This window comes from Sturnira hondurensis, unplaced genomic scaffold (assembly GCF_014824575.4).
Source record: "Sturnira hondurensis isolate 20B ecotype Veracruz unplaced genomic scaffold, ASM1482457v3 Scaffold0021354, whole genome shotgun sequence".
Classification (NCBI taxonomy): Eukaryota; Metazoa; Chordata; class Mammalia; order Chiroptera; family Phyllostomidae; genus Sturnira; species Sturnira hondurensis.
The window spans coordinates 6,794,074-6,819,131 of record NW_028093985.1 but is presented as its reverse complement, the minus strand read 5'-3'; the positions used below and the strand labels follow the sequence as shown (position 1 = coordinate 6,819,131).

General features: G+C 40.1%; 1 protein-coding gene across 1 annotated transcript in view; it reads right to left on the bottom strand.

Moving 5' to 3' along the window:
• CMYA5 (cardiomyopathy associated 5) overlaps window positions 1–25,058 on the bottom strand; it is a 92,037-nt gene that overhangs the window by 20,034 nt on the left and 46,945 nt on the right. Inside the window, exons 3-9 of the mRNA XM_037032316.1 lie at window positions 21,936–22,031; window positions 20,929–21,162; window positions 19,327–19,349; window positions 14,965–15,083; window positions 10,104–10,253; window positions 3,598–3,744; window positions 2,581–2,728 (exon numbers count right to left, since the gene is read on the bottom strand). Coding sequence (XP_036888211.1) covers window positions 2,581–2,728; window positions 3,598–3,744; window positions 10,104–10,253; window positions 14,965–15,083; window positions 19,327–19,349; window positions 20,929–21,162; window positions 21,936–22,031 — 917 coding nt within the window. The remainder of the gene's footprint in view (window positions 1–2,580; window positions 2,729–3,597; window positions 3,745–10,103; window positions 10,254–14,964; window positions 15,084–19,326; window positions 19,350–20,928; window positions 21,163–21,935; window positions 22,032–25,058) is intronic.

Sequence of the window (25,058 nt, the reverse complement as noted above, 5' to 3'; positions counted from 1 at the left end):
AACCTTGCTGGACAATATCCATTCAATAATAAAGGATGCTTGTATTGTTCCATAACTCCTATAAAACTTCTGCTTATTCAGCCTCTCAGATGCTCTTCTTTAATGAGAAAAAGAAAAACCCACTGGCAAAATCTCAAATACAATAGACTAATGACAAGCCTTATGTTTTAATAAGCTCCATTTCTGTCCTAATGAAACTGGTGGGTGGCCATTCTCCCCCTACAAATGGAACTGTCACTTGTTTCTTTGGCTTTGACAGAAGGGTTTGTTTGGAATGCATTGTTCACTGTTGATATGAAATAGACTTTCGTTCTTGATTTGGGGACCCCAGAATGATCAGAGAAAGGAAAACATTAATCAAAGGGGTTTACATCTACATTTTTCGTGTGACAGAGGAAGCTAAGGATATGTGATAGCTCCCAGTCATCCGGCTGTTGAGGTGCGCTCACTCAGTCTGCGTAAGGACACACCTTTTAAAACTAGTAAAAAGAATAAGACAGGTCTAAGTTTGAATCCTGACTCCCAACTCTCACTCCATCGTTTAATACCGAGGTCAAATTATTTAACCTTCCTGAATCTCATTTAATGGAGATCATTTCTTTCCTCCCAGGATTACTGAGAGGGTTAAACAAGATGTAGCACAGTTCGTGGCATGCTGAAGGCCCTCAGTGGATGCCACTTCCCCTCCCACCTCCTTCCCCTCCTCCCTGTAGCCACATTTATGAGATTACATCACAGTTCTCTCAGTGACACAGCTGCTAGTTCTCAGAGTTTCCAGATTTCTGCTGATCTAAGAATCCAACTGTCTGATATTATTTATGCAAATGTCAGCAGGGGACTGATGCCATAATGAGGATTAGTCACCTCAGAACACTCCTCAGAGCGAACTGGAGTTCCCTCATTTATGGTGGAGAATGGTGGGAGAGACTGTCCTGGGATTCAGAGGTTCCAACATAATGCTCTCATAGCATCAGAAGTTTTTTGTAGGAAAGGTCTAGGACTCCCCTAAACCACATTAAATAGGGGATAGCAGCTTGGACTTTGAAATCTAACGAAGGAGCCTTTGAATCCCCATTGCCCACTCACTAGCTCAGTAGCCTCAAGAAGCATCTATTTTCTGTCAGAGTTCTTCTGAGGATTAAATAAGGCAACATACATTAAGGCATCTAGGACATTGACTTGGCACAGAGTAAATGCTCAATGAAAGTCAGTTATAATCTCTGTGTGTGTGTCTCTGTCTCCCCCCCTCTCCTCCTCCTTTTCTTTCCACCCTCTCCTTCTCTGCCTCCCCTCAGCTCTTTGCTGAGGATTGGAGCCTGCCTCACCGCATCTGGCACATTAACAGAGATGTGCATTTACTCCTTTCTCACTTCTGCTGAAATGCCTACATCCTACCCATTCACACCCCACTCAACATTAATCCATCCTTTGATCATTATCTAGTGAAGCTTGTCTTCACACTTGAAAGAAACTATAATTATTGCTCAGTTGTATGAAACCTCATATTGTCACTAAATAAACAGTTGTTGATTGATCATGAAAATAAAAGCTTAACAATGTACTTCATTGAAAAGCTGTCTAATTTCATACCATTATTTCTAAGTTCCACAACATACCACAATAGTTTATCTCAGTAAATTGGTTTTTAAGAAAGCTAAATATGTCTCTATCAAAGTATGAATATTAAAAATAATGATCTGGCCCTGGCTGGCGTAGCTCAGTGGATTGAGCGGGGGCCTGCGAACCAGACGATCGCGGTTCAATTCCCAGCCAGGGCACATGCCTGGGTTGCAGGCTGGTTCCTTGCAGGCTAACTCCCAGCAGGGGACGCACGAAAGGCAACCATACATTGATGTTTCTCTCCCTCTCTCCTTCCCCTCTAAAGATACATAAATAAATAAAATCTTAAAAAAAAAATAATGATCTGAACTTGAAGTTGTCCTATTCCTATGGAATAGAGGTTAAGAAAACACAGCTTCAGTAAATGGATGAAGATTTACCAAATTTTGGCTCCATAATTCTTGTGAGAAATCTTTACATTTCTTTTTTCCCGCAAAAATCTCTAGATCCTTCATGCCCTTGGAGAGGCAAGTATGTGTCTGTGATTATATATGGAACTAGCTCCTTTAATATTAGCAATAGATTACAGAGACATTCAAATTTACATTTTGCATTTACACATTACCAACACACATTCACATTGTTTATAAGCTCACCGTTAGTTTCCTGAGGTAGGTGGTACCGATCCTGAATATAGCTAAAATAATTATATTAAAATGGGCACGAAATACACATAAATCCTGCCTCATAACTCGAGCAAAATATAACTCGAATGTTTTCTTATTAAAATTCACATACATTTTTCTTACAAGGGAGTTATTATTTTGCATTGTACCATGTATATTATTACAAACGCGGAGTTCATTGACAGAGCTGTAAACAAGTCAATTTAATTAGCTCAGCAGGACGTCAGGAAGCTTTTCTCCCTCTGCGAACATAAGCTCAGAGGTTAGCTTTGGGCCCTGAGCTGGGATCCCCTCTGCGGAAGGGTGGGGTCTCCCCATGGAGAAGCATCCTTACCTGAGGCCCTCGCCCTCGGGAGAGTGCTGTTTGCAATACTCTAGAGTATAGGTCTCAGTGGCCTCCGGGTTGGCAGACCGCCATCGGATGGTGGCTGTGTTCCAACACACGGTACAGTCCTCGACATGGATCGCAGGGGTGGAGGGTGCTGTAGAGAGAGAACCAAGTCAGCTGCGGAGCAATCTGCTTCCCAGTTCTGCTTCCCCGGAAGCTGGGAAGAAACCTTTGGTATGACTGTATTTTAATTTTTGATGAAAAATACATTTTGGGTTAAAAACCCCAAAGGTAGAAAAACGTATATAGTAGAAAGTCTCCCTCCCACCCTGCCTTCCACAGTGCCTGGTTTTCACCCATCCCCCAAACAATTCCAATATTAGCTTCCTATACATGTTACCCGAGTTTCTCTAGACTTATAGAAGCAAATAAAAATAAAGACAAATACCCCCTTCCCTGTACAAGAAAGGTAGCCATAATCTTGCTTTCAGTGAGTGCTTGATAAATGTTTTAAAGGCAAGAAGAAAAGACAAAACAGTAGAAGTAAGTCATTTATTTCCCTGAGAGGTGCACTTGCCTTAATGGCAATTTGAACCTGGCTTATGCTATGCTTGCTTCAGCCTCTGGTGGAAAGACTCCATCACGGGAATGCATTCTCAGCTAATACTATCACTGAAAAACCTTTCTGGGGTTCCTAGCACCCATATGATAAAGCCTGAGCTTCTGAGCCACTTGATTCTGCCCCAGCCCCAGCCTGTCTCCAGGACCCCTCTGGAGTGTTCTCACAATGACCTGTGTATAACTGGGTCAGGGCCCTCACCACCAAATTTTTAGAATCTATTTTGTATCTTCCCCACTGGATTACGAGCTTCTTGAGCACAGGAACCCAGCCTTATTCACTGTTGTATACCCAGAAATACATAACACTTAACATGCAATAGGTGTCAGTAAATGCTTGTTGGCTGATATTAACAGTCTGTGAAGAATTGAGCATTGCCTCCTAACCTTTTAACATCTCCTTACCTGTTCTAAAAATTGCCCTTTCGCTGGGCAGGCTACATCCGGTGAAGTTCACAGCCATCACCCACACTTGATAGTATCGGTCAGGTTCCAAATCTTCAAAAATGCAGTAGCTTTCTTTTACTGTAACTCTGTATTCTTCTACCAAGTCTAGTATAAAATAAAACCATAAATTCTAGGGTGTCTTCCAAAGTTAATTGAAAGTTATTGTTATTGGAAAAAAGTGTTCTATGACTTTTCTCAGTGAAAAACCCAAACTGATAATCTTACAGATACATGGTAGCGATCATTTTAGAACACATAAGAATGCAATAGCATTCTGAAAACAGATATTTAGAATGACATAGTATTACTTGTGAACACTTATCAAAAAATAACAGTATTTTGTAAGGTTCTTTTTTATCTTTTTGTTTTTATTATTTTTAATTATACTTTTTATAAGATTCTGAGCTTCATATAAATACTATAATTGAACATTTCAATAGCAAATACTAAAATTGCAGAGTTTATGTTAGCTTAAATCTCCATAATACATTCTCAAGATAATCCCTGAGAAGCAATGCCAATATTTTTGGAGAGTATGTAATAAAATAGGACAACCTCATGTTTTCCTAACTTATGATGGTATAAAGCATTTTTACAGTTTATTAAACCATTTTAGTATTCAGTATAATTTTAAAAGGTTCAGATTCTCATTCCTTCTTATGAATTCCAGAATTCTTTCAACTAGAGATTTCCACAATTTAGAGAAACGCTTAAATTTTTCATAGGTCACAAACTATTCTAAGAAGCAACTTTGTTCAATCAAGATATTTCCTAAAATTTATGTTATTTTACTTTCAATATTTTAGTAGTAAATATTACTCAATACCATTCTTAACACTGGTCTCTTTGGGCCAATCTGATTATTTTTACTGAAATTTTCCCTCCTTAAAAAGAACAACTCAAAAAATTAGTTATGGTCATTCCAGTTATTCTCTTTTTACTTGTGAATGTCACATCCTCAAAACCCCTCCATTTAAGAACCCGGATTGCTTCCTTTTAAAGGAAATTTAGGAGCACTTCAACTCAGCAGGTTTCTCTAATTGCATCTCTCTTTCCCAGTGGGTTACACATTCTAGACATTAGGTTGGGTTTGAATGTTAAAATGACTTATACACTGAAAACATTTCCCCCATAGTCTATACAGTATGACTGTGATTTTCAATGGAATCATCCTTTCAGACTAAGTTCTGTTACCCCAGTACTTTTAACAGCATACATAACATATGTTACTGGATGCCTATTTCGCACAGCATGGTAACACAGTGTAGATCATCAGATTAATTAAATGGCATTAGCAAAATTCAAGGCATTGAATGAACAAGACAGAGGACAAGTAAGTGTTTAGGGAATGGTGGGGGCAGGTGAAGCACTTAAAAAAAAGTCCTCCAGACAACAAAGAGCTATTAAGAGGAATCTTGGAGGCCCTGGCTGGCGTAGCTCAGTGGATTGAGCACAGGCCTGCGAACCAGAGGATCACGGTTCAATTCCCAGTCAGGGCACATGCCTGGGTTGCAGGCCAGTTCCCTGCAGGCCAACTCCCAGCAAGGGATGTGCGAAAGGCAACCATACATTGATGGATGTCTCTCTCCCTCCCCTCTAAAGATAAATAAATAAATAAAATTTAAAAAAAAAGAGGAATCTTGGAGAGCCGTGAAGTCCCATGATATAACTGAATATACAGGGAGATGAAGTACAGTAGAGCAGCCCACCACTTATCTAAAAGAAATGTATCCCAAGACCCCCAAAGGATGCCTCAAACTGCAGATAGTACCAAACCCTAATAAACTAAGGATTTTCTAATTCATACATACCTGTGGTAAAGTTTAGTTTATCAACGTGGCACAGTAAAAGACTGATAATAAAAAAGACTGATAATAATAATACTAATAGTAATATAACAATTGTAACCATATACTGTAATACGAGTTATGTGAGGACTTCTGGTCAAGATGGCAGCATAGATAAACACAGCTTGCCTCCTCACACAACCATCAAACTTACAACTAAATTATAGAACAACCATTACTCAGAACCAGCAGAAATCGAGTTGAATGGAAATCTGACAACTATGGAATTAAAGAAACCCATCCATCCAGACTGGTAAGAGCAATGGAGATGAGGAATGGGCTGGTTCCACACCCACATGTGGTGGATAAAAATTTGGGAGGGATATCTCAGGAGCAAGGTGTCCCAGCCCCATACCAGGCCCCACAACCCAGGGTTCCAATGCCAGGAAAATAAGTCCCTGTAACTTCTGGCTGCAAAAACCAGCTGGGATTGAGTTGGTGGAAGAAACTTCTGGAGTCCCAACCAGTTCCTCTTAAATAACCGACACACAAAACTACTCAGACTCACTCTCTCTGAGCTCCAGCACTGGGGTGACAGCTTGAAAGGCACCAGTGGCATACGGGGAAGAACTGAAGTGGCCAGCATCAAGGAAAGTGCCGGGGTAAAGCTTCCTTTCAGACAGAAAGGTGGGTAGAGCCACGGAACCAGTAGGTGGGTGCCATATCTGAGTTTCCATCAACCTGGCTAACACTGCTTGTCCCACCCCAGAGATACCCTTAGGTTCCGTCGCATCCAATTTATACTGCTACCAGTAGCTTTTTCATATGAATGGCTGGTCTTGGCTCATGCTTCACAACTTCCTAAATCATTTCAAACAGGCAACAACTGGCCCCAGTGAGCCTCCAGCCCTCTGTGACTCTTGCTACATGGCCCCAGGCATGGAACTAGCAGCAGCCAGCATAGATTCATAGCTTGTCTTCACCTGGGAATCTCCAAGCCCAGCACAAGTAGCAGCCATCTTACACTGCTCTATAGCTCAGGCAGGGTGGCTCAGGGCAAAATACAGGTGGGGGCTGACCTTGGCCTGCACTACTTGGGAAACCCAAGGGCCTGTACACCCAGTGGACAGCAACAGACCACACTGGAGCACCACCACCCTGCCCCTGCATTGCAGGTGGAAGTCGGTGGTCAGTGGTCACACCTAATCCTACAGCTGACTGGCCTGGGTTAATCCCTCCCTTTGATCTGCCAATAGCAACCAAGGCTCAACTACAAGAGGAGGGTGTGCTCAGCCCATACAAAGGGTATACCTCACATACCCAGCTTGAGTGATAGGAAAGCTTGTGCCATTGGACACTAGAGGACATCTACTACATTAGGCCACACTATCAAGACAGGGAGACACAGCAACTCTACCTATACCTTGAAACAAACACAGGGAGGCTGCCAAAATGAAGAGACAAAGAAAAAAGGCCCAAATGAAGAACATCAAAACTCCAGATAAAGAACTAAATGAAATGGAGATAAGCAATCTATCAGATGCAGAGTTCAAAACACTGGTTATAAGGGTGCTCAAGGGGCATAGTGAAGACATCAACAGCTTAAAAAAGATCCAGTCAGAAACACAGGATACATTAATTGAATTAAAGAACAATTTACAGGGAATTAATAGTAGAGTGGATGAAACTGAGAATCAAATCAATGATTTGTAACATAAGAAAGTGAAAAACAACCAATCAGAACAACAAGAAGAAAAATGAATCCAAAAAAAGATGATAGTGTAAGCAGTCCCTGGGACAACTTCAAGAGGTCCAACATTCACATTATAGGAGTGCCAGAAGAAGAGAAAGAGCAAGAAACTGGAAATCTATTTTAGAAAACAATAAAAGAAACTTCCCTAATTTGCTGAAGGAAATAGATATGCAAGTCCAAAAAGCACAGAGAAGAAAAAAAGAAAAGAAAAAAGAAACAAAAAGCACAGAGAGTCCCAAACCAGATGGATGCAAAGAGGCCCATTCCAAGACACATCAAAATTAAAAAGCTAAAGGTTAAAGGTAAAGAGAGAACCTTAACAGCAACAAGAGAAAAGCAGTGAGTTACCTACAAGGAAGTTACCAAAAAGCTCTCAGCTGATTTCTCAAAAGAAACTTTGTAGGCTACAAAGGATCAGCAAGACAGTCAAAGTCATGAAAAGCAGGGATCTACAGCCAAGTCTGCTCTACCCAGCAAAGCTATCTCTTAGAATTGAAGGGCAGATAAAGAGCTTCCCAGACAAGAAAAAGCTAAGATAATTCATCATTGCCAAACCATTATTATGTGAAATGTTAAAGAGATGTATTTAAGAAAAGAAGATCAAAATTATGAAAAATAAAATGGCAATAAATAATATCTATCAACAATTGAGCCCTGGCTGGTGTAGCTCAGTGGATTGAGCATGGGCCTGTGAAGCGAAGGGTCACCAGTTAGATTCCCAGTCAGGGCACATGCCTAGGTGCAGGCCAGGTCCCCAGTAGAGGACACCACACTGAGAGGCAACCACACACTGATGTTTCTCTCCTACTTTTAAAAAACAAAGAAAAAAAACACAATTGAATCTGAAAAACTAAGCAAGCAAGAACAGAGACAGAATCATGGACATGGAGAGCACTTCAATGGTTACCAAATGGGAGGTGGGTGGAGGAGAATGGATGAAGAGATGGAGGTGTTAAGAAGTATAAATAAGTACTTACAGAATAGCCGTGGTGACATACAGTATTGTATAAGGAATGGAGTAGCCAAAGAACTTACACACATGACTCATGGACACGAACAATGGTGTGGGGATTGCCTGAGGTTATGGAGGCTGCTGGGTAGAGGGGGGCAAATCGGGAAAATTGGGACAATGGAAATAGCAAAATCGATAAAATATAATTTTTAAAAAATTTATCTGAATGTAAATGTAGTCTCTCTCTCAAATTATTGCACTATACTCAGCTTTTCACCTAAAGAAATCTCTGTAACATCCAAATTGCCATCACTACTCTTATGCTTTTGTTAAGTAAAATAAGAGTTACTTGAACATAAGCACTGAGATGCTAGGACAGGCGATCTGATAACCAGGATGACGGCTACTGTGTGACTAAGGGGCAGGCAGCATACGCAGCGTGGATACCCTGGACAGAGGGATGATTCACGTCCTGGGCAGGATGGAGCAGAACAGCACGAGGTTTCATCACACTGCTCAGAATGGCATGCAACTTAAAACTTATGAATTGTTTATTTCAGGAATTTTCCATTCAATATTTTCAGACTGAGGTTGACTATGGGGAACTCAAAACTCAGAAAGTGACACCTCAAACAAGAGGGGGCTACTATATAGCAAAATAAACACAGAGTCAAGCAAACAAGAATATAAGCTTCACAGTGTGAAAGATCTGTATTTGAGTCCTGCCCCTGTTAAGTATAAGTTGTGTGGCCCTGGGTGAATTATTTCACATCACGTCAGTTTTCTCATTTGCCAATGGGGACAATAGCATTTATCTTGCTGTATCATCACAGCCATACACTAATAGGCTCCCAATAAAATTAAAATTCTTATGGACAAAGCCAACTTTACACTATATCAATGGCTGCCTTTCTTACCTTGTTTCTAATTTAAGTAAGACTCAAATGATATCTCAGAAGAATTAAATATTGGCAACAGTGAAATATATTATAATGAATTCTTACCATAAATTGGACTGCTGTGGCATGTCAATCCTGCCACATAACTGTCTGGTTTCTGAAATGTGGGGTGGGGCAAAAGTAGATTTAAAGTTGTTTGTATAGAAAATAATACAATAATTATAAATAGTAATACAAGAATAAATGCTGTTTCACATACTCACAACTGTAAGTCTACTTTTGCCCCACCATGTTACATGGATCTGTCTTCAACAAGCAACAGAGAACGCCAGAGCTCCCATCTCCGAGTCATCAGTGAGTACAACCTCAGACTGCTTGGTTTCTAGTCTCGTTAGAAGTCCTACTGGACAGAAGACATTTACGGAGGCTCAACTATAAGACATGCCATCCACTCACCCTGCTCAGCTCTTTCACCTCTCTCTGCACATTCACAGGGGACACTGAAAGGCTACACCGCATCTAGGCCCACACCTTAGAAGTGTGAAATCTGAATTAACCTTTATGGTTTGTTTATAGCTTCTATCCCAGATGGACCGGAGAAAATGCCAACCATGACATCCAATGGTGCATCTGCATTAAAATTATTATGGAAGTCGGTGCCCCATGCAGCTCATTTGTCCTCCACAAAGTGGCGCACAAGACACTTGTGCTTTGACCTCAGTACTGATTGAGACTTTGTTCTACCTGAAACTCTGGTATGTTACTTACTTTCTGAAAATGAGAGTCATTTCATTGTTTCTGTTATCCTGACAGCTCAATGTTAAATCTGAGTCTCAATTCCAACAATGCGCATTGACCATTATGATGACATTTATGCATTTTTGTTTCCCCTTACCCTGATTTCCAAATTTTGCTTAAATGTTAGTTTATTATACAGTTGTTGGTTTGTTACTGTTGTTTTTATATGCGGCCATGAGTGCTTTATGGCAGGAGTCATCACATGTAGATGTTTAAATAGTCACATTAAGATGCAGAAATGCAGACATGCACCTGTATTGGACTAGCAAGCCTACCATTGACTTCTTGGTCATCCTGTGGCTCCTCCACGCAGTAAACCTGGAATGAGTCGATGACGTCTTCCTTGTTTATGCTCCAGTAAACCGCGATTGTTGTGCTGGTGGCAGAATTTGGTTCCTGAGGTTCTAACCTAGGAGGCTGTGGAACTGGAATATAAGCAAGATTTATTATAACTAATGCTTTTATTGATTGAGTTTTTTCTTTTTTCAAAAGTCACTTACAAAAAATTCAAACAATACAGAACTACATGGAGTAAAACCGGGAGGTCTCTTTGTTTCCCACACACCCCTACGCCCAACCCCAAGGAGTTTCTACTGTTACAGCTGAGTGTGTATTCCCCACAAATAGTCTTTCTATGCAAATGTATATGTGTACATATAACACACACAAAAATAAATAAAAATGAAACCCCAAGTGGGATCACTTGAGAATATTCTTCTACAGCCCTATATTTAGAGAAACCAACTTATACAGGTTAGAGGACAGCAAATGACTTGGCTTTTCTCTGAAGCAAAGCTTGAGTATGCTCTGCTAGGTGAGCGATGCTCTACCCTTCTACACCAATACGGAGCCTATATTCACAGCAGAGACCACTGAACCCCCTTTTGGCTACAGGTGCTAGATCATCAAGGTTGAAAAAGACTTCCATGAATAAAATAACAAAGGACACTTTCTGAAAGCACTATCCCATTGTCTCTTGCCAGCATGACCATACCTACAGATTTAAAAAAATGTAAAACAAATGTAAAAATTGCATAGGGGGAAATGTATCCCAATAACCGATTCAAACATAAGGTTTAGATATCTGGAATAATTCTAATGTTCTGAAAAATTTTTTAAAAGATTTTCATTACTTATTTTTTTAGAGAGGGGAAGGGAGGGAGAAAGAAGGAGAGAAACATCAATGTGTGGTTGCCTCTCAAGTGCCCCCTACTGGGGACCTGGCCCAAAACCCAGGCATGTGCCCTAGACTGGGAATCAAACTGGCAACCCTTTGGTTCACAGGCTGGTACTCAATCCACTGAGCCACTCCAGCCAGGGCTATTGTTCTGAATTAAAAACAGCAATATTTTCGAGTGTTTTACTAGAGATTTTAGTTTAAATTTTGTATATTGAACATTAACAGTATATACAGCACCATAAGTTAGGCTCCTATGTAATTCTTTTCCAAAAGTTTTGAGATATAAAAACATTGAACATACTATACAAATTATAGGAAAAGGTTATTCTCATAGTTGAAAGGATGTCATGCTTTAAAATTTATTTTTGTGCTTATTTTTTCCAGTCAAAAATTTCCTAAGAGATAAGCGTACTAAAAGAGTGTGAGCCAAATTTTGTGAGATTACTTTATTAAGAGTCAACACAGGATGAAAAGAAAACAAGGTTAGCTCAATGAGGGATTTAAAATGAGGGAAAATAAAGGGCTCTACAGAATGGAACAAAAAGATGTTGAAAATATTCAATAGAGATAAAGAGCCAAACAAATACACAGGTATAAAAAATAAGAAGCAGGGTAAGAGAGTGGTCAAGTTCATAGGCTTTGGAGCACAGAGGCTGGTCTAAGGTAAAATGTCAAATGTCCCGCTGATTGGTTGTGTTATTTTAGCTTCAGTTTTCCCATATTTAAATTGGGAATACAATACTATTTCCTCCCAGGGTTGTTCTAAGAAGCAGCATAATGTATGTATGTTAAGTGCTTAGCAAAGTGCCTGACACATAACCAATACTAACATTCAGAAAGCAAATGGCCCTGGCAGTGGCAAAGAAAATGGAGGGAAAGGGGCAAGAAGGCCCTTAAATGGGGCTGTCCTAGGAATCCCCATCTGGTAAATCACAGAGGGACTTCAGAGGCAGGGCATGCTGAGCAGGCTGCCAGATGAGGCAGGAAGCCCGCCTGCCAGAGCACCTTCCCAAGGACTGATAATGGTCCAGACATTCGTATGCTGTCTCTGACTTCACTGTTTGTCTTCCCAGCAGGAAATCAGCATCACATTCTAAAGGAGTCCGCCCAGAGGAGTGCAGTGCAGTAGGCTTTCACACTGCCCAGGTTCACTGAAGAGCCCAGCAGAAGGCTTCGGCTGAGGTCAGCTGTCTCTCAGACCACTCACCAGGGCTCCTTGAGGCAGGAACAGTGAACATTCTCCTGCTTTTTTTAAAAAATGAATTGTACATAGAGTGGTATCTGCTTTTTAAAAATGGCAACATCTTTTCAAAATTCTCTCTCAGGTAGCTTAACTAACTGAAACACCAATAATGGACCTCCTCCCATCATGAAATTTTAAGGAAGAAGCAATTGTAGGGAATTAAGCAAAACATTTAGGCTAGAAATTATTTTGTACTTAATGTGTTCCTTCTCCCCCCCCCCCAAAAAAAAACATTACAGTTAGGACAACTTTTTTCAAAAACAGAAAATACTCTTACTTTTCAAAGTATTCTAAAATTGAAATGGGAATAAGAATATTTCATAGATATAATCTAATAACAATACTGTATTTACAATTCCTGGGATAGATGAACACCAGAGACCTAGATTTTATATGTTAACAGCTCTGTTCACAAGTAATGAACTTGAATAGGAGTAATGCCCACAATGAGAAAATGGGATTTTAAGGCACCTTTACCAGAGACTAAGAAATTGGGCAGAGGAACCACCAGCATGGATTCCCTCTGCCTGAGGAAGTGTCCCATAAGGGGCTGTCACACTAAGGGAGCTGAGCATTAGGTCAACTTGGACGTCAGGACCTGCGGCCAGACAGATTCCCACTCAACCCAGCTTTCAAAGAAGTCCCCAGGAGAGCAGCATTATTACAGTAGCCAAAGAGTGGAAGGAACTTAAGGTACATTGATGGGTGGATGAATAAGCAAAATGCAGTGTAGACATACAATGGAATATTATTCAGCCTTAAAAAGGAAAAAATTCTAACAGGTGTTACCATGTGGATTAGCTTTGAGGACGTTATGTGAAGTGAAATAAGCTGGTCACAAAAGACAAATACTCTTCTACTTATGTGAGTTTCCTCGAGTAGTTACATTCATGGAGACTAAAAGCAGAATGGTGGCTGCCAGGCACTGGGTGGGGGATGGGGAGTTATTATTTAATGGATACCGAGTTTCAGTTCTGGAAGATGAAAAGAATTCTGGAGACGGATAGTGGTGATGGTTGTACAGCAGTACACCTGACACCACTGAACTGTACACTTCAAAATGGCTAAAATGGTAAATTTTACATTATGCTTACTTCATCACGATTTTTTAAAAAAGGCTCCAGGAGCCAGAGTCAAGGCAGTGTTGGCTGTCACTAACCTGTGGCTACCTCCCCTCTCACAGCAGTGCTCTCCAGTGGTTCAAGGGCAGGCTCGGACGCTACACGCCTCAGCCCAAATAGCTGTGCATCTGGGGCAACGTAAGGGTGGTTTTTCTGTACCTTCTATTTCCTCACCTGCCAAATGGGAATAATAATAAAACCCACTCCTAGGGTTGTTTTGAGATGCATAGGTTGGGCTTAACAGCCACAGTGCCAGGCATTATATTAAGCGTGGAATAAATGTTTGTGGAAAGATCACATCCCTTCCTCATTTGTACCTGTTTAGTTTAGGGAGTGATCTAATTAACTTTTCAGTTGTAGGTGAGGACTTTGTATCTGAGAGGTGTCATTGATCACAAAATGAACAAAAGCCATTTAGCAACAGGTCAACATCCTGGGCTCCACTTCTGTGAAGCAGACGCACGCACCGCAGCATTTATCTCTCAGAGGTGTTTCTCCAAAAGGACTTAAACTACGGGGACTGCCTCAGCGCTATTCCAGAATGACAGTGTAACTACCACATCTATAAAATGTCCTTTTGTTGCCCATCAGACATTCAAAAAATCCATTTAAATGAACAACAGCATATAGTGAACCCCTTCAAAGCAGATCTACTCTGTTAATCAGAATTCCTTAGTTTGCAATCGTAGCTCTATGCATATCTCTTAAAGGCATTAGAAGAAAACACCCTTTGTTTTGAGAGATTTCTATAGAAAATTCATTAGCATAAATGACTGCATTTTTCATCTCATATAGGGCTGGTAGGGTTTGTTATCTTTTTAAAGACACAGTAGCCTTTTACCGGGGACTAAATTAACATTCTTCCTACAGGAATAAAAGTTACTTGTCAGTCGAAAAGCAGCAGCCGTCTTTAAGGTGGTTTTGAAAGAACATAGCATCTTTTAAGGAGAACATCTGAGTACACTTTACAGTAAGTGAAACTTGGTAACTTGACGGAAACACGGCAGCTTTGAGAAATGTAAATAAGTTTCATTGTCTTGTTTGTTAAAATAGCACATTAAAAAAGTACTTTGAAGAACCAGCAAAATGCTGCTGACAGTTGAGTGGGAGGCCCCTGGCTACAGAACACGGTGCCGAGCTGTTCATTCTCTGAACTAGTGTGTTTAGTTTTTAAGAAAGAAAAAAGAACTCGATTGGAGAGGGGAAAACCACTCACAAGGAAAATTCTAGTCAATACATGGGAAAATATTTGATTTATATTTCCTGCTGGCATGTGGCAAATAATCTTTAGAAGAGGGGGAGCGGAACCCTATCTGACACAGGAAGATAAACGGAGACCATTTGGTTCCTTTGCTACTACCTCCTCCCGCCTCGCTGACATCCCAGTGCAGTTATGGGCTTCAAATGGAAACACAGTTCATAACCGAAATGGTGTGCTGGTCTCATATTTTATCGCAGAATCTAGCTTATGTGTTTGCTAAGAAGATTTCCCTTTTTCCAGTTATATTTCCTTACATTCAAAAACTTTACAAAACACAACAAAGAAAAACCATCAAATTTCACCCAGGTATTTAATATATTAAAATTCCTACCAGCCACTTGTTTTAGTATCTGGTCACTTCTCGCTGAGTTGTCATCATAATGTTCAAAAAGTGAGAACGCAGCAGGCATCTTCTCCAAAGAAGCAGTACTCTCCATGGCAGAAAGCAGCCTATTTGGGGAAAATATTTCCATGTAAGTCAAGAAATTATTAGCACACAGAATGAAAGCTAAAACAATTGTCCAAAGGTGAAGTTGTTGTTGTTGTTGTAGTTTTTGTGAACCACTGGGAAAGGATCTCAACTGTTTCAAAGTCTAGAAATATATGTTTAAAACCAATTTTTTTGGTGTAACTGCTAATCTTAGAAATTCCATTCCTATATCCTCAAGTCTGAATAGATTGCATCAAATTATATGATTTTTTGTTTTGCATCTATAAAATTAGTCCTGCAAATTACTACATTTTAACGATTCTTTTTATTTCATTCCTAAAGATAAAAGGTTCAGAGCCCATCTGGAAAGTCACAGATTGTATGACGGCCTTGTTGTTCTCAACCCTTACTATTAGGCTTTCAGTCATCTGGACTTTCAAAAAACATATCCACCTACTATGTGCCAGGCACCGTCCTGGGTAGTGGGTGTACAACACTGATGGACGGTCAAGTCTATCCATTCTTAGAAGACTAAACAAGCCATAGTTTATAAATTAATAGCTTTTACCAATAGCCTTTATCAACCTTCTAAGGAGAGATGTCGACAAATACACACTTTTAGCATTTGTACCTAGGTCAAATCTGGGCTTTTTGAGAAGAAAAAAAAACAACAACCTTGATTCTGCAGAGGGAAAGAGAGATGGCAAAACATTTATCTTCAGCTCGAGGGGCCTCAGCCTTGGTTAGGTGCTCTCCTCTGTGGCACCTCCCTCCAGAAGCCGGGAATTGTCTTCCAGCCACTGACCAGCTTCAAGGAACCCCACTGGTTTCAGCATCACGGAATTTGGGGTTTTGGTAGCACAGGGCCCCAGCCTCTGCACTGGCCATGGGAAATATCTTCTTCTAGATGCCTGTATGGCTCATTTCTCTCTGAATTTAGGTCACTGTTAGAATTTCAGCGCCTCAAAAAGGGGAGCCGTGAGTGTACCAACCGGGGTGCCTCTGCCTCTGTCCCTTACTCTGCTGCATTTCACTTGCTCGAACCGGTTGGAATCTGTTTGTTTTCATTTGTTTACTTCACCAGAGTATAACCTACGTGCAGGGAAGGACTCTGTTTTGTTCCCTAGTATATTGTAATGTGTTACCTGGCACACAGTAGGTGTTTAATAAATATACTTTGACTGTATAAGAGAGTAAAGTTTTATTTGGGTGAGAATATCAACCAAATAAAATAACACCCAGACCTCAAGTCTGGTAAATTTTTTATCAATTGAGGGGAAAAGATTATAAAATATAACTGAAATATTTAAGGAGTGCCTACTATGCCTACTGGTGTGACGGATAATAAAAATCACTATCATTTGATTTAGGGGGGACGGTTCTGATAGGCACTTCAAAGAGGAGGTGACATCTGGGCTGAATCTTAAAGAATGAGGAGTTTCCTAGGCAGAAGCGGGAGTAAGGAGGTTGCAGAGAGAACAGCTTGGATAAAGGCATGGTGTTGTAACAGAGGATGATGGCACGTTCAAGAGCCAGAGGTGACTCTGGGCTACCTGGAGAATTAGGAAATGGAGACAGAGATGAAATAGATGGGTGGCTTGTGGTTTGACTGCGACAAGCCTTTCATATCCACCCAGAGTTTCCATTCTCTCTCTGAAGGCAGGGAGAGCCACAGACGTGTTCACACAAGGGGACTTGAGTAGAAAGCCCTGGCAGGAGTCTGAGGAAGGATTGATTACAGCAAGCAGACAGGGGGGGCGGTGGGGTCAGCAGAGAGGATGCTGCAGGACTCCAGGCGAGGGAAGCCACGGAGCCTAACTTAAGGCTTCGGGGATGTGGAGGGAGAAATGATAGACTCCGAATTAACGCATGTCACTGACTAAATGGGGGACTTTTAGTAGCACAAAAATTTTGGTTGAGTTTTTCCTTACGCACTGACCTGTTCAACTTTATTATCAAATATATAAAAGGGCAAGTGAACAATTTTTATCGGCAGGTCCCACAATGGTTATGACTCACTTTTTCATTATTGTAACACAAAAGAGCACAACAGGGAAAAAATGCATCCTTTCAACTGAACAGCATTTTCTAAGTAAATACGGTTTTCAAAATATGCAAATTTTTAGTCTAAATATGGTTGACAGCATTCCTTCATTTAAGCACTTTCAGTGATGCCTTTAGAGATATACTATAAAGAGAGAAAAAGCAGGAGGGTTAACAAAAAGACTAGATAGTTAGCACTTCTCATAGAAAGGAGTGTTGGTGACACTGAGACCTTGACACGGAAGTTGTCAAAAAACAAAGGGCTTTTTCGTAGCGAAACAATCGAGCTTCCTCGCATGTGTGTGCACATACATCTGCATGTTCAACAGGGTTTGCTTTCATCATATTTCTTCACCAATCCCAAACATTGCTGTCTTTTTTCTTTACAGCAAATAATGCTAATCCCAAGTGTAACCCTCTTGAGGTGACATGCAGCTTTAGCAAGATTAATTCATTTTCCATTGGTCAATGAAATCAAAGTTAATTAAAATGACACACGGATGAACAAGTTCAAGCACAAAACCAAAGAAACAGTATTTAGAATTAAATGGATGTCAATTCATGTTAGCGAGTTAATATGATAATGTTTAAAAACACAAAAATGTACTATAGCGTTTTAAGGTAAAAGCATTTGCAAATTTTCATTTGCCAAATTTTCTTGCCAATCGGTGTCTTCCATGGCTGCATGAAACATAAATAAGCAAATACATAGCGACATATTTCCTTATATACGTGTTCGGTGTATAAGAAATGGCACTGTAAATCCATATACTTTTTGGATAAAACTAAGTATCAACAGTATGTAGAAGAAATGTGTAATCTTTTAAAAACAAAGGACACTGGGAACAAGGCATGGGTATCAGTTTCTAGACACACCCGGTGAGCCTCACACTTCTGTGTGAGAACTGCGAAGTACGCAGGTGCCGTGGCCCACCCTGGGTTCATGGGCAGAGGATTTGCGTGGGGCTGCAGGGTCTCCTATTGAGCAAACTGCACGGCGAATTCAGGCACAGCCAGTTTGGGAAACCATTGAACCAGAGGGCAGACAGTTAGAAACCAGAGGTTCTCAATCCTGGCTGTGCATTAACATCATCCAGGAAGCTTTAAATATGCCCAGGCAACACCTCAGACCAATTAAACTAGAATCTCAGGAGAAATGATCCAGGCAGGCATCAGCATTTTTAAAAGGTCCATAGGTAATTTTACTTGTAACAGAGCTACTGTAAAGAAACCCTTATTGATTAATGCCAATATTAACATACAAATTATTTTCTTAAAACTTACAGGCAATATTCTGTTGAATACATTTTTAAAGGTAAACAAGTCCATTTGTACTGTTTTTATTATCTAAAAAATCCAAACCCAGTCTCTTCATATTTTAACATATCACAAATACAAATTTCTGATTTTACTTTATGATAGTTCACAATTTGGCACTGAAGTAAACTGAAGATAATATTCACAAGGTTAGAAACTTACATTAAAGTGTTAAAAAGATAAAAATACTAGATTCGACCAGTAGGAAAGACCTCAGGTCTTGCTATGAGACCAAAGGGAAAATGTGTCAGATCAGTATAAGCATTTCAATATCAGAAATTCCAAAAAATAAACATAGGTCGGATGTTTTTGTAGAGTACATTTCCTAATTTCATGTTCATACTTTGACTTTTAAAAGAATGAAGAATTTCTCTTATACTGAGTGCTTAAAAACAACAGCAAAAACAAAACAGATCTACGAGGAAGATTCATTTAAGTTAGCCAAGCAGAACGAGAAGATAAATACATGCCTATCTTTTGAGGAGAACATGACAGAGCATTTCATTAAGTTTATATTAAGTTGTAAAATTACTCAAGGCAAATATGAATGATTCTTTCAAATACTTGTATTGAACTAATATGTCTAAATATCTTCAAAATGTTCTGTATGCACTGACAGGAAAGATGGTCTGGATTAATGTGAAAATAGAGACTACATCTGAAGAAAGCAGTTAAAAATCTACATTATGATAATTGTTATTTAACTAAAGCGCATGCAATTTTCTTTCAAAGCTGTCATTTAGCTTTTAAAAGCACTGCATCTAAAAGTAAAACTCCAGCAGCGCACTAAACGTATGTATTTTTTAATTGGCAGCTTATTCTCTATAAAGCATCAAAATATTAAAAATAAAGCATGGTCATGCCATTCTCGGGTGCCACTATGGTGTGCCATGTTTTATATACCTTTCGTTGATTTCCTCAAACGACTTATGAGGGATTAGGGAAGAAGGGGAGAGAGAATGGGGGTGGGGAGGAGAGAGAAAAAGGGAGGTGGGGGGGGAGAGAGAGAAAAAAAGTTAACAACAAACACCAACCTAGAGCACTAAGGTCATGCACGTTCAAAAATCAGTACTTCTCACCCTCCCCCAAAGCTGTTTCTCTTGGGAAGCTTCAGCTGGGGCAGCAAGGAAATTAGCGCCCAGACAGGATGGGGAGGGGGGAGGTCAGGGCAGGGATGAAAGGGGCTTTGGTTTCCAGTGCTGACTTGCTTATGCTTTGCTACTCATTAACCAACAGCTTCCAGAATAGAATTCTCCAAGGTGGTAAAAATGACTTATATTTGTTCAATGTAGGATATATACCAAAAATGTAATCAGTACTTTTGTCTGGGTGATACCTTCTCTGTGCTTTTCTGTCTTTTCCAAATTTCCTCAAATGGCTACAGGCTGCTTTTATAAGCAGGGACAAAATGCTTTCTTATTTACAATTTGTTCTTTTGGAGAGAAGAAAATATTCTTATCAAACAAAAGTAAGGTTCTTAGGGAACACAAAGCCTTTATTAATATTATACTTCACAAGAGGTGCCTAATTTTGAAATATTAAAGCTTTGCCTTAACTAAACATAAAGCAACAGAATGAGTTCCATTTTGTTTGAGGATGCCATGCTATTCACCTACATTTGCCCTGGTTGGAGGTGTCCCTAAGGGCAAATGAAAAGCCTAACATGGACCCATTTTGCCTTGCTCTACCTCCAAATTGTACTAGAGGCCTGGGTGGCCTGGGGAGCTGTGAAAGGGAGGTCCCCACTCATCATAAGATGGTGCTTTCCCCGGGTTTGATAGTTAGCTTTGGGACCACCCTCAACAAAAATACCTCCATTACTCCTGGTTATTCCTGTCTCCATGGAGATCCAGTATCTTACGGGATGTTCTAGGGAATTAGCAGGGCAAGGGGCTGCCTCTGTGGTGCAATTTGAGGAGCACCACAAGGTACTTTTTTGAATGAATAAATATGGTCCCTAGGAAGACCCTTATAAAAATGACGACATGTTACCTGAGAGAAGTATCACATTATCTCATCCTTTTGCATGGTGAAAGTGTATCAAATGTTACTCCTGGCCACTTGGTGAGGCTCAGAGGGAGTGGTCCCTATGAGAGGTCACCTCAGATTAGGGAGCAGGAGTAGAGAGGACTGGCCCTGGGGCCAGCATGCTGTGCCAGGCGCTGGAAGGTCAGGCTGTCCCCAGTGGGGGCATGGCTTGATAAGGTTTTCAGGATGCTTCTCCTTCCTCCCTCTTAGAAGGTGAGCGATCCACTGTGACAGAACAGATGGTGCTGTGCCCTGACTTCCCGTACCCTTCAGCTGGATCTGGCTGCGAAGGACTTGCTGGACCTTTTCCATAAATATCAGGTGTGCCCCAATAATTTTTAAGTGTTGAAATTATTTTTTAAAAACCCTCATATCAGTATATAAACGATCTTAGGGAATATTGAAAAATAAACGTTTTAAGGAGACGCAGGCTAGAGTGGGTGTAAGGTGCAGGGGCCCGTTTGAATCGGTGCTCACAGTCAGGAAAACGGTCTCATCAAGCTCCTCGGCTTCTCTCATGATGGTCTCCAGGGTGTCCTTGGCAGCATCCATGCTCTGCAGAAAGTGGACCATCTGGTCATGCAGGAACTCCATCTTCTTCTTCTTCACTTCCTCAAAGCTCTGGGCTTTCTCATCATACTGTGCTAAAACCTTCTTCATCATCTCCTCATTCTGTTCTTCCAGCTTTTTCTCATTCTTACTACAATTTTCCTAAAACAAAACAAAACAACAACAACAAAACTTCTAAATGAAATGAGAAATGCATGTTGTTGGTTTTTTTAAGAGAAACACCAGCCTTTTAAAGAACTGATCTCTGGCATCCTGACAAGAGAACCACAGATTCCATGCTCAGTCTAAATTTCCAACCCATGACCCTCCTTTGATATAGTTAGCATTACAATAGAATTCACTGTAAGAGCATCATCAAGGATTAGTTACTGAAAACACACACAAAAATGTTTGTGTGGAAATCCTTCCCACCTGCATCTGCACATGATCGGACTTGAAAATGGCCTCAGGTAGCAGGGAGGGGCTTGTGCCATCTTCACTACTTCACTAAGATCACAGTGTGAGGAAGGGGCAGCCAGGACACTGGACAGGTGCTACATTCACAAATGCTCTCCTGGGAGGGGGGAAGTCTCAGTTTTTTAACTGTTAAATGGGGACAATAATAACACCTATTCATATGGTTATTACGAGGATTCAATTAGATAAGCCTGTAAAGCATTTGCCTTATTGCAGCAAGTGCCCGAAAAATGTGCATGTGTTTTTAAGGGCGAGTCATTCATCTTTAGACAGAAGGTAGTCTTCACTGATTAACACATACAGAAAACTTTAAGGACCTTAACTTTCATGGAAAAACATCAACAATGGCAAACCACACATGCACACGCAAACCCCAATTCAGACTCCGTTAGATCAGAATCATTTACTTGTGGGGGCACAACAAACCAGACAAACGTGAAAGGGACGTGGGAACTTACCTCGATGGTATTAAAAAAAGATTCTATCTCACTAACAAAGGCTTCAATCCTCAAGGACTTTTCTTGTAAATTTTCTAGAAATTCTGCTAATTGAACCTAAAGAAAAGAATTAAGATATCCTTAGTATACGACATTTGAGAAAAGAACTTCAAGCAGTGAGCTCCAGGTCCCTTATAAATTCAGTATGTTTGGTAGAGATTTACTATATACCATGTTGACCAACAAGTCAATCTTTACATTTTCTTTGCTGCTTCACCTAAATTGATTATAGAGACCTGGGTGGTGTAGCTCAGTAGACTGAGAGTCAGGCTATGAACTGAAAAGTCACTGGTTCGATTCCCAGTCAGGGCACATGCCTGAAATGCAGGCCAGGTCTCCAGTCAGGGGTGTGCAAGAGGCAACCAGTTGATGTTTCTCTTACAAGTCAACATTTCTCTTCTCCTCTTTCTCCCTGTTTCCCCTCTAAAAATAAATAAATAAAATATTTAAATTGACTACAGATAATTCTGTACAATAAGCAATTAGGAGGTTTGTGAGAGCAATACAAAGACAATTTAATTTCTCATACAAAAGAAAGGACCTCTCAGTAAGTTGGTGAGTTCAAAGAATACTTGTTTTAGTGGACTATGGATTGGATTATTTCTCCTACCTAAGGCCTCAGTTTTTATATATTGTCTTTCATTTAATAGCAAGCTTTCTGCTAGATTGGCCCAATATACCTGAGTAGTCTCCTCACATTTGTGCCAATGGCCTCGAATGAGCCTAGAACACCTGAGGCTCAGAGGTGTCACCAGGCCAGAAGTTTAGCATACCGAATAATGGAGACTATCTACTAAAGAGACGTAAAGGTTCTAATGATCCTCAAAGGGTTAAAATACTCAAGGCATGACAGCTAACTAGAAAACATGTGAGGGATGGGGGAAGATGGTACCTACTTTAGCTATAGCTGTAACGTTAGCTGTAATCTATCCTGCTTAATCTTAACCAGTAACAGCATCGTAACAGAGCATCAGCTGCCTGATTCACCATCCACAGGATGATGGAGAAATTACACTGATGAAAGTCCTTTGGATCTGGCCTCTGCTTCCCTCTTTAGCCCCCAGGCTCCAATCACACAAGCCCCATCTTTCTTTGGACTCTTTCCCACCTATGTGCCTTTTCATATGGCATTGCCTCTCTCTGGAATGACCTCTCTGTTCTTATTTGCTGAAGGACCTCTCTTACTTAAGGCTTACCCAAGCTTCTCCTTTTCAAGACACCTCTCCTAACCCTCTTAGTCTTACTTCATTGTTTCACTCCCCCAAATTCATTCCTCAGAACATTATTGCTCCTACAATGCTTTACTGACTTGGGGGAGGTACATATCTATCTTCCTGTATTTTTGTTTTTATTCCCAATGAACAGTCAGTTCCTGACATGGAATGGGGGATCTCCCATGGAAGGGAGAGAGTGAAAAAAGAAAATAAATGACAGACAAATGATAAGCCACCACAACGGGGATGGAGTAGGGGGCAGAAGCAAGGACCTAGATAATTTGTAAATGCAGTTATCAGTTTCTGAATATTCACAAATTGCCTACTCACAGGTGCCAGGGGACTCTCAAGGTACAACTTTTTAAATGGATTTTTAATTTTAAAAAGGGGTCAACCAACTCCTCATCTTCACAGATGATGTAATGAAACCAGGAAGCCACTTTCGCTTTAGTCAGCTGGTTTTCTACTTTCTCACACTGTTGGGAAAAGATCGGAGGAAAAGAACACTTTGGAATGGCGTTAAAGCAGGAGGTGTCACATCTCCCCGCCTTTGAAACTGGTTTTAAATTGAGATTTAGAGAATTACTTTTTTAATTTCTAAAACTCATAGAGGTAAACAAAATATAATTAAGAACATGGGAAAAATCTAATTTTCTTTCTGTTGACCGTATCCAGTAGTGGTTACTTAACAAAACCAAGTGTCATCAAAATATGGAGCAATATCAATGCTGCCAATGCGCCCATGCCTGAGATTTCATAAACGAAAATGCTTCATTTCCTCAAACTTTTCCAGGTAAAGTTTCAACAAAACTTCACCCTAGAAAAATAGAACCAATATCAGACAAGTTCATAAGGATTAATTTTCTAGTGAAAAAAAATGCCAAGGTTCTAATGTGTTATCCTATTGCATCAAAATGAGCCTAGCAATTATTTAACCATGACCTAGCTGAATACTGAAAATTGCTACCATTAGGAAGTTACTGAGACCTGCAAAAGGGATACACAGCCAAGAGCATGAACTCTGGCACCAGGCAGACCTCGGTACCAATTCTAGTTCTGTCTTCCATGACCTTGGGCAACTCAAAAACTAAGCCTAACTCATGATCCGAAAACTGATGATAATGACAGTGTTGTGTGGATTAAAAAATATCTTATATATAAAGAACACTGTGCCTAGCAGAGAATAAATGCTCAATTCTTTTCATTATTTGCACTTTTAGATCATTCTGGCTATTGTATGGAAGTGGATGGAAGAGACAAGACTGGTGACTCCAAAGGTGGCTGGGAATCTCAAAGAATAAACAGTTGATTTCCAGCAGTATCTCTGAGGAAATGTAATATTTATAGTCACATACACAAGGATATGTGTGTGACTAACTTTGTAACATTGGGAATCTATAGACATAGCCAGAAAGAATGCAAAGGTATTCCATTTCTAACATCAATTTGATAAAGAGAAAATATGGAGGCCAAAATTTAAAATGTCTTACTTTCTATTTTATAAAATTTGCAGTAAAATTTCTCGGTGTAATGTAAATGTGTATTTTAAAGGATGAAATGGTAGATAATAGAAAATAAACAGTTTTATGCTCAAAAGTACATTTTAATTTACAATTATTTGGTGTTTGGGAATAATGTTAAGGGCTACTGCCATAAGACCCCTTAAAAGCGGCAACCTAGTTTATTTCTCTTGGTACCGCCAGAATCTAGAAAAACTTGGTGCATAGTATATACGCAATAAATTTTTGTCAACTGATCTTAACTAAATGCCTGGGGAAATGTTCTTAGTTTTCTTTCAGATGAACTGTTATGCCTAAAGATGAATGTACTAAATATTGATCCTTTTTTAAAAATTTAATTCTATTGATCC